The following is a 10321-nucleotide window of genomic DNA, read 5'->3' on the forward strand; positions in this document are numbered from 1 at the left end:
TTTTTCTGCCGTTACTGCAGATAACTTATCTGCAGTAAGTCAATACGACGTCATTTTAGGACGAAAATCATGGTACTTTTGTAATTTTAATTTATTTTAGAGTTATAATAATTTTTTAAAATTTCAATACTAAAACAACGTCGTTCTAAGAATAAATACAGATAAATTATAAATTATGTGTGTTAACTCCACAAACATTTTTATCAAAATAAAAACATGTTCACTTCTTTTCCAGTTTGGACTAACAAAACAGTGTCCAACTCTCACACAGTTATCTCCTTCACCTTAGAGTCGTAGACTCGTAGTTGCGTTTTCACTTTTCACTCCGTTGCATTTCCTCAGATTTCATGGCCAACAAGCTTTCCAATGGTAACCTCACAACTCTCGATTGCCTCTATATTCTTTCATTCTATTTTTTTAAATTTTCTCTTCGTTTCCGTCACTTTCTCAGCAAACAAACAGAGACCTCACGCAAAATTATGAACACCCTCTTAACTGTTATTCGATTTGGTTTGTGACCCTCAGAGGATATTCTTCAGCAGCTGAGAAATGGGACTGCAAAATTTGAGCTTGTTTCTTCCCCGGTTCCTTCAGTTGTTGCTCTTCCTAACCGGAACACAAGCTTATTTGGAATTGGGAATTGTAGCACTCTCTTTTTCGCTAGAATTGGGTCATCATTGTGAGTTTTCCGTTTTCGCTTTTCTTCTTTTGGTTTTTCTCTTTCTTGTGCCTGTATGTGCTTATGTTTTATAGGTTAAAGTATATCTTTTAATTTCAATGCATGTCACTCTATTTTTAAATAAGTTTTTAGCTTAATCCTTATATGCGCAATTGTTTTAAATTTGATCCTCGCTGTTTATTATTGTTATGGTATTATTTATTGGAGTTACAATGCAGTAGAATATAGGAACCAAATATAAAATAAGTGCCATGAATATGGACTAGGAATACTATTTTTTTAGTTGCATGACAGTCATTTTCAATCTGGTTCCTATATTTCACGGTAATTTCATGCCAATCCCACGATGTTATAACAACAAGAGACAGCAGGGATGACATTGAAAATGATTGTACATATAAGAACTAAGCTGAAAACATTTTTCATATAAATATATTTTAACATATTTTTATTTATTATTGCTATTATTATTCTGCAGGGGAACAAAAAAGGGTATATCTATTTGCCTCAAAGCCTTGGTCACTGGAAATTTATACGTTAAAAGTTTCTTGAATTTATCCTTTTGGGTTGAATGTGTCTTTTAAGGAAGGGAAAGATAAAAACAAGATGCTACTAAATTCAATGTGCTTATAAAATAAATAAAAAATGTATCTTTATCGAAATTGGATTGAATTTGAACTCTTTATTAATGGTTTAGAAGTTTGATGAGTTTGCTTGACCCTCACCATGTCTTGACAGTGGTGGACAGTCTCCAGCAATGAAGAAACTTGAGCGTTTTTCAGTTCAGAAGGTTACAGGGGATGGGCGGTGTCTGTTTCGTGCACTGGTATCATCTTTCATTGCCTTTTGTTTTATTCACTTTTCTGGTTTCTTGGTAGTGAAACACACATGCTGATTGGATTTATTGCACCTTTTGTTTGTTTTTATTTTTTAATTAATTCTTGAACTTTGAATATTTTTAAATCATGTATAATGTGTTGTTACTTGTTTCATTGTTTCTTACCTTAAAATATTCTTATTGAACAGTCTAGAGTTAAAAATGTTCAATTCAATCCCTGAAAACTGAAAGAGCTAAAAGTAAGAACCCAGATAACTAGCTACGTAAAACATTGTCAAGTAGCATTTTGAGAATTGAGATTGCTTCTAATGCTTGTAGGTCTTACTAAGAAACAAAAAATCTTTTTGACATCATCGACATTGGATTTCAAATGCAGAGTTGAGTAGATGACCTCAATCATTTGAAATCTAGTCTTACAAAAGTGTTAAACTCTGGTGCTTGTCTGCTCTGTTAATCAGGAAGAAAAAGATTGGAAAAATTGATAGAAGGAAGGGAGTCCTAAAGCAAAGTAATTTAGATAGTATTAACTGGTCTGTTTATATTAAGCTTGGGGTTGCTGGTGATGGACTCTTTTTATTGAGGTTTGAAGCTGCCAAACTGAAATCTAATCCCTTTGTTCATGACCTTTCTAGCTTCTATCTTTTAAGTTATTTAGTTTTAACTTTGTAACCACTATACTGCTATTTTTAAGCTCTGATAATTAACTCTAGTGAAGGAATAATTTTTGTCGAAGTTATCATTGTACTGTGTGTTGTGCAGAATGATATAGTTAGCCTTGAGATTACGAAGGTTCTTTGGATGCCACTACTCTTCGATTAATTGGTCTAGAAAAGTTATATAGTGATTAATCAATAAGCCTAGTAGTGTTTGCAAGATAATAAATCATGATTAGTGCCTTTAATGGAAGAAGGCCTTTATTTTTCTTTATTTGAATAAGTTGAAATGGCACAATCTTTTGGTTCCATATAAATATGTTAAATTTACGTTGTGAAGTCCTTCATTATTTTCAGCTTCCACCTTAGCAAGTTGTTCATATTAAATTTAGTTGTAAGTGGTAACAATTGGTTCCATGAAATTAGGTCAAAGGAATGGCTTACAATAAGGGAATTGCTCTTAACCAACGGGAAGAGAGAGAAAATGCAGGTATGCTGATATACTGGCAATAGGACATGGATAAAGATACTTTTGTTTGTTTTCTTTCAATTACAGAATGTTCATTATGCAACACAAATTTTGCATATGATACATTTGGTTGGTTCTGCTGTTAAGCTGAGCTACAGCTTCTTATCTTGTTCTTTTTTTCTTTTTCATGCCTTATAGTTCCCCCCCCCCCCCCCTTCTTTTTCTTTGGTTTTATTTTCTTGTCAATGTTTTGCCTTGCCCATGATAGCACAGATGAATTAAGAATGGCTGTGAAAGAAACTATATGTGAAAATGGTGGAGAACGTAAACTATATGAAGAAGCCCTCATTGCCATCACAGTCGATGAGACTCTACAACGGTATGTTTAGGAAACATTAACAGAAAATTAAGATCTTGAAGTATGTTGTTTAATTATATTTAATGCTATGAGTATGTGTTATTTTGCAGTTACTGCCAACGGATTGTGCGACCTGATTTCTGGGGAGGAGAATCGGAGCTACTGGTTAATACTTTCTTTATGCTTACTTCTTTAATTTGGCATGCTTTGCTTTCTTTTACTACTTTTATCTTTTAAGGATTAAATACATTTCATAATTTGGAGTTTATACCAGGTTTAATTAAAATTTTCTTAATTGGTCTTCTAACTTTTTGTAATAATTTCAATATCATTTACATGCTTTCCGATTAGAAGTATGTTAAGAGGGAAGACTTTGTTGGGTTCAGTTCTGTCAGATCTCACAGTGTGGATAAATTTATGCTTTCCACAATAGCAAAAACTATTCAAAGAATGACAGTTGAATGGATTCAATTGATGTGAAAGTTAAAAGACCCAGTGAAGAAATATTTCAGATGATGAAGTGCATTGTATTGTTTTGGCATCAATGAGTCAAAGACTGATGCACACAAGATTAATCAAATAGTTTCACCTCAAATGTGATTGCAGCTGGAGCTTGCAGTTTCATCAGGGACCAGAACCTATAAAAATTTATATCATCAAGGGACACGGAAATTTGACTCATAATCTAGCAACTAAATGATTTAATATTATATTTCATATTTAACCATAGAGGAAAGTGATATTATGTTTTACATATTTAGATGGAGCTTCTGAGAAAAACTCTCAATGGGACCTTTAAACACAATTTCATCATCACTTCTTTGGCTGAGTTGGTCGTACTTTTTCATTGGTTTAGGTCATGTTTTTCCAGATCGATGCACAAACCCCTCGGATTAAAATTCAGATACTGACCATTGACCATATTCTGGCAGGTACTATCAAAGTTATGCAAGCAACCAATTATTGTGTACATACCAGAACATGAGGTATGGCTTCAACTATTCTTACTAGGTCGATATTTATGTATTTACTTGGGAAGGAAGAACTTGTAATTAGTGTGTGCCCATCCTTCCACTGCTTTTATTCATGCTGTACTTGCTACAAGGCAGGTTACTTTCTTTATCAAATATTACGTGTATGAAAAATATATCTCGCCAGATAGATAAAAATGTGCTATTCCATTTATGAGAAAATTCGGGATCAATTGGTCATAAATCTGGTTTTTTCCGAAATAAAATGTGGACAGAGAGGTGGCATAGGATATTTAGTGCATTTGTAATGATAAGCTGTTCTGTGTCCAGTTTACAGAACTATTCTTATATGGTTTATGCTAATTTATTATGATCTGTTGTAACTTATAAAGGATTTGATGTAGAGTTGATAATATCAGGTTGTAAACGATTTTATCCTTATGGCAAGTAATTAGCTACTTAATGCTACATGTCGAGTTGTATGAAGTCCAGTTCGGCACATGTAATAGATATTATCTCTGAGTGCTCAGTTATTTGCAGATGATAGCATAATGGGTGAATAAGATGCAACTTATAGGATATATATAAGAGACGGAGAAGTGAAAGTATGATTTAGCTAACATCTGATGGACACTAACGACATTTTACCTATGGAATTAAGGCAGGATTTAGGTTTCCTAAGGCAGGATTTGGCTTTGAATAGAAAGACTTCAGGGTTTAGTGATTGGAAGGCAGAACCTTGGGATGCACCACTCCAAAAGCTAGTTCAAAAGGTGGGAGTGTCCAAAGTCTTATAAACCCCACATTAGTTGCCCATACAATTAATGTGGGACTTCAAGTCCCATACCTTGCAAATGGGATCGTAACATTCTACCACACTCTGTAGCCCTGGCGCCTTCGCGGGCTGGCTTTGCGCTAGTTTTTTACTAGCCCTGGGCGAACACTGCAATGCCGGCGTCACCACCAGCGCCGCTCGATTGCAACTGGGAGACATAGTGGAAGGCTCTGATACCATTTGATAAGAACCTTGGGATGCACCACCCCAAAAGCTAACTCAAAGGGTGGTAGTGCCCAAAGTCTTATAAACCCCATATTAGTTGCCCATACAATTAATGTGGGACTTCAAGTCTCATACCTTGCAAATGGGATCGTAACAGAAGGTCTGAGATTTAAGAAGATAAAATGATGGCTGAATTTTAAGCAGACATGACCGCTGAGCATTTGAGGCAGCAGCAAAATGAAAGTGTTTGATAACTATCTATGTTTTGCGAAGCTAAAGCAAGAGAGATATTGATTATTGTTTTTAGATATCAAAAGGAAAGAGTTTAAGGGCTGGTTTATGGCTTTGAACAGTCACCTTGGCACAGCCATGTTGAGTACCCTAGAATGGGAAATGCAGAGGGAGAAGGTGAGAAATAAGGAAACTTGTAAGCCTTTGGGCTTCAAATTGTCATTGACTTTTGTGTCGACAACTAGAGTAAATTTTAAAACTAAATGCAAAATTGTAGGCAAAAGAAAGACTTGCTAATATTATCAGACTTAGATCCCTGAATTCACAACATTTTCGGTTGGTACTCAGAGCAAAGTAAGGAGCATTATGAAAATCTTAACAACATATGTAGGACCATAGATAAAGCACTATTTGACTAATTTATATCATTGGACATTCATAACCTGGCCTTGTGCTTCCAAAAGAGGCCAAAATTTATATAATTAGTCCATGGCTGATAATCTGCAGCATTAACTTCTGTGAAGATACATGTATTTTCTAACCTGACTTGGCTTCCACATACCAGGATTTTACAGGATTGATCCTCCTTTCTCAAGTTTAGTAAAAAATTTACCATCTCTATGTCCATATTGATTTTTGAAATAGAGATTCTAATCTTTGAAATGTTTTAATTGTATTTAATTATGTCAGTGAACTCATAGAATTGGCTTGATAATTAATAAAGCTGAATTAAGCCAAGTTATGTTTGCATTCCTGCACCTAATTTTTTAAAGCTCTTTGTGTAAGCTCATAAAGGAGTGTACCCTTTGATCTATCTATATGTTCTAAGGTTGTTTAGTTTATGTACTAACATATCCTATTGTCTCATTGTAAACTAAATGCAGCATAGCGGCAGTGGTTTGGGATCTGGTTTCATTCCCATTGCAGAGTATGGAAGTGACTTTAGAAAGGGCTCTAGAAGAAAAGCTGTGAGGCTATTGTTCAGCGGTAAGAACCATTATGATCTTCTGGTATGAGGAACTGCATGGACGAAGGAGAAAAATGAAAATAGGTGGGAGATTTAGACCCCATTTTGTAATAGTGTTGTTTTAATGTACTATCACAAAAAATGTGGAGCATATAATAGAGAATTTGTGAATTGTTTTAATTTTGTTATTCTTTCCCCCGGTTGACAACTGCTACACTCGCACTTGAGTGTCTAAGGTAACTTTTGATTTAAATCCCTTTTACTTATAGTCAATATCCAGATATGGGACCTCCTTTATTTTTTCCAATTTTACTTTTAACGGATGTTCGGTGTGATGTATAAGACCTGATAATATAAGTATAACTTATACTATACATTATGACATTTTTAATTGTTTGATGTGACCATTATATAGTATAAGCTTATACAGCAGATCCTTTTATACATCAAAATGATATTAACTTAATTAGCTCTACAAGGGTAGGGTTAGACCTGATAAGGATTGATGTATTAAACAATGCAATTATCAGTAATTAATATATTATTTTAATATTAATATATTAAAAATAAAAAATAATTTTCAATATATAAAATTTTAAAATATTAGAGATTTTTATTTTTATAAAAATTAATATATTTTGTGGACACTCTGATCAACAGATTTCTATAAAAATTAATATCATCTGATGTATTTGGAAGAATTATATAAATTCATTATTAGAAGGAATTTTTATCAAAAATATTTATTTCTATCCTATCTAGTATTATACAGTGCATTACCAAACATTGGATAATATTATTTTATACAATATATTATCTTATACAATATCATGCGCCAAACGCTGGATAGTATTAAAATTTAATCAGATTTTGTACAATCAGGCCTTATACTATTAGGTTTTATACTATCAGACTTTATACTATACTGTGTACCAAACATAACCTAAGGGGCGTTTGGTAGAGAATTTTTTTTTTATGACTGGAAATCACGATTACCAAGAATATGTTGGGAAAATGAATTTCTCAGTAACGTGACCAAAAAGTTGTTTGGTAGGTCAAAATGTTATCAGGAATGTTGGCTCAAGTTTACTGATTCTATATTTAGTTGATTGTTCAAATATTATTGGGAATGTAAGGTGATTTTAAAAATTGCATTGATGACACTATTGGCATGGGAAGAAAATGATATAACTTATGTCATTTAAAATGATAAACATCAAACCCATATATATATATATATATATATATATATAGGAGAGAGATCATTTGACTCAACTCTCCATCCTAACCGTTGATTTTCGTCCATCCAACGGTTATAATTTAGGAAGTTATATTAATTAATTAATTATTAATTATACTATTAATGACAACCGTTGATTTCCGTCCGTCAACGGCTGGGATTTGGAGTAAGACTTAAAAGTCTTACTCTGGAGTCAAAAGAACCCTCCCCATATATATATATATATATATATATATATATATATATATATATATATAACTTAGGGTTCGCTTTTTCTGCAGTGACGACAGATAAGTTATCTGCAGTAAGCCCAATACAACGTCGTTTTGGGATAGAAATCATGATATTTTTGTAATTTTAATTTATTTCAGGGTTATTATATTCTTTATAATTATAGTTTTTTAATGTTTTAATTCTAAAACGACGTCGTTTTGAGAGTAAATGCAGATAACTTATCTGCATTAACTGCAGAAATATTTTTCTGTATAACTTATGTCATTTAAAATAGGTTTAGCGGTTGTACAGTGACTACACCTAAGGATTGATGCAGTCGTATAAAACTACGTCGTTTTATAGTGTGAAAGCATTAAATATGGGGAATCATAACCATATAAAGACGAAAAATAAATATAAAGCATTAAACATGAGGAATCATAACCATACAAAGGTGAAAATAAATATAATATTTCCATTTTCTATAATTAATTTCGAACGCGAACTTCCTTTATCTTAACCAAAATGACGTAGTTTTTAAGTGACTGAACCAATGCTTATATGCAATCGCATTACAAATTATTTTGCCTATATATATATATATATATAGGGAAAAGTAATTCTCCAGTCTCCGGAAATAAAGTTATCTCCGGTGAACTCAAAACGACGTCGTTTTGGGTTATAAGATTAAAAAATTATAATGACAGAGATTAATATAACCCTGTAATATATTATAATTACAAAAATACCTTGATTTCCGGCTCAAAATGACGTAGTTTTGAGCTCACTGGAGATAACTCTATCTCCGGTGACTGGAGAATTCCTTTACCCATATATATATATATATATAGAGAGAGAGAGAGAGAAATATTTGTCATTTTAAATGACATAACACTCTGTCCTTTTAAGAGAGAGACAAACACAATTTTTTTTTTTAAATTTTAAATTAAAAAAACCACTCACTTTCTCTTTGTCATGATTTTCATTTTTATGTGTCTATCTCTCTCCTAAAATGACATAACTTATATCATTTAAAATGATAAACACCAAACCTATATATATATATATATATATATATAAATATATATATATATATATATATATATAAGTGAGGATATTCTAACTACCAAAAATTCTTACTACTAGCTTACTACCCATCACATTACCATTGGATCAAAGAGAGAGAATAAAAAAAATTTGAAGAGAAAAAAAATGTTAATCTAATGGTGATTAAATAGGTAGTAAGTTGGTAGTGGAAAGTTTTGATAGTGAGAATATCCCTCCTATATATATATAACTTAAATCCATACAGATTTAAAAAAAAAAAAAATTCTTAATTTTAAATTTTCAAACTACTTTTTTTTGGGGTACATAAAGCAAATCACTTAATTCCAAAAAAAATAATAAAAAAATCCTCGAAACAATTTATTGATGAAACCCCAAAAAAGAACAAGAAGAAGTCACTTAAATCCCCAAGGATTTATTGATGATATGATTCCAAACATGCAGAGATTCACTTTTGTTTTTTAAAATTTATTTTGTACAAAATAGTTCTTAATTTTTCAACTTTTATTTCGATTCTTTAGAGAGTGTGTAGTATTATATTTTTAAATATGCAGTAGATTGGTAGATTTTTATTTTTTTTAAGATCGTTAGAGGAGTGAGTACTGTTGGAATTAATGAAAGAATTAATGTACAATGATCCATTAGTTATGAATAAGAAGTGTGTTAATAAAGAAAAGAGAAAAAGGGAAGATGAATAAGTATGTGGGTTTTAACAAGTCTCACATTGGACAATTAGTAGAAAGTGAGAGAGTATATAAGCTCTCACCTCACTCTCCTAGATTGACCCTTGGGTCACTACATATTTTATGTATGGGGAGAAGCTAGGTGGGCTTTGATTCACCACACGCGCGTCGTCGCCAATCGGTTCGATTCGATTCATATGTGTGTAGTAAAAATAATTTTTTATTAAACAATTTTTTAATATTTTGTCTTGTATCCGTTGCTTCCCTCCAAAAAGTGTCCATCAAACTTTGGCATCTTTGAAAATTCTGTTTTGGATAATTGAATGCCATTATAGGTGCATTTAACATACATTTCTCTATTCCAACCCCGAAAATCTCGTGACCATTCAGGAAATTGAAATAAAAGTATACGAATGATATTTTTAGTTATTATTAATGAGGGTAATATAAGATATTTTCTAAGAATTGATTGAGTTATTAATAAAAAACCTCGTTTTACTTTAGCAAATAGAACGTCTATCTACCTCCTCTGCTTAATACATGAATTCAAATCTATCAGTGATATAACATCACTCATCTCTTCAATAACAAGTACTTGAACAGAAGATAGGAATCAGTATGTCCACCAGACTCACTTTTAGTCGGGGGAATTCTTATCAAGTGTGATGCATGTAATAATATAATAATTATTATTTATAAAAGATAAAAAATTATTAGGATTACAAAATTCGATTAGCTTAATGATTTATAAGAATATTGTTTCGTTATTTTTTTTTTTTTGCTATTAAAATGTATTCCGTAATAATAAATTTGCATCTGACATAATTTTTAAAAAAGTCTTATTAAAATATAATCCTAAAATTGAATGTTTCATTCGCTTCAAGCCTAAATATGTCCATATTAGTTACAATTTGACTTGGGGTAAATGTATTTATTTGATGGGCTTATTGTTGC

The 10321-nt window shown here is 31.9% G+C and overlaps 1 protein-coding gene across 1 annotated transcript; it reads left to right on the forward strand.

Annotated features, from left to right (window-relative positions):
- Window positions 1–229: 229 nt before the first annotated feature.
- LOC133283749 (OVARIAN TUMOR DOMAIN-containing deubiquitinating enzyme 3) lies at window positions 230–6241 on the forward strand. Its single transcript, XM_061480662.1, has 8 exons — window positions 230–369; window positions 526–679; window positions 1418–1505; window positions 2597–2660; window positions 2913–3018; window positions 3108–3162; window positions 3930–3983; window positions 6084–6241. Exons 1-8 carry the CDS (start codon window positions 348–350, stop codon window positions 6213–6215), a joined length of 675 nt encoding a protein of 224 aa, XP_061336646.1. The 5' UTR covers window positions 230–347; the 3' UTR covers window positions 6216–6241.
- Window positions 6242–10321: the final 4080 nt, after the last annotated feature.

The sequence above is a fragment of the Gastrolobium bilobum genome, unplaced genomic scaffold, assembly GCF_033153095.1.
Source record: "Gastrolobium bilobum isolate Gb01-03AN ecotype WA unplaced genomic scaffold, APGP_CSIRO_Gbil_v1 utg1608, whole genome shotgun sequence".
Lineage (NCBI taxonomy): Eukaryota > Viridiplantae > Streptophyta > Magnoliopsida > Fabales > Fabaceae > Gastrolobium > Gastrolobium bilobum.

What these genes read in the sequence shown, in the direction of transcription:
- LOC133283749 (XM_061480662.1), top strand. Translation starts at nt 348, where the DNA reads ATGGCCAACAAGCTTTCCAATG. An exon ending in GCTAGAATTGGGTCATCATT is followed by an intron (nt 680 to 1,417) that starts GTGAGTTTTCCG and finishes ATGTCTTGACAG; the next exon opens with TGGTGGACAGTCTCCAGCAA. An exon ending in GGAAGAGAGAGAAAATGCAG is followed by an intron (nt 2,661 to 2,912) that starts GTATGCTGATAT and finishes ATGATAGCACAG; the next exon opens with ATGAATTAAGAATGGCTGTG.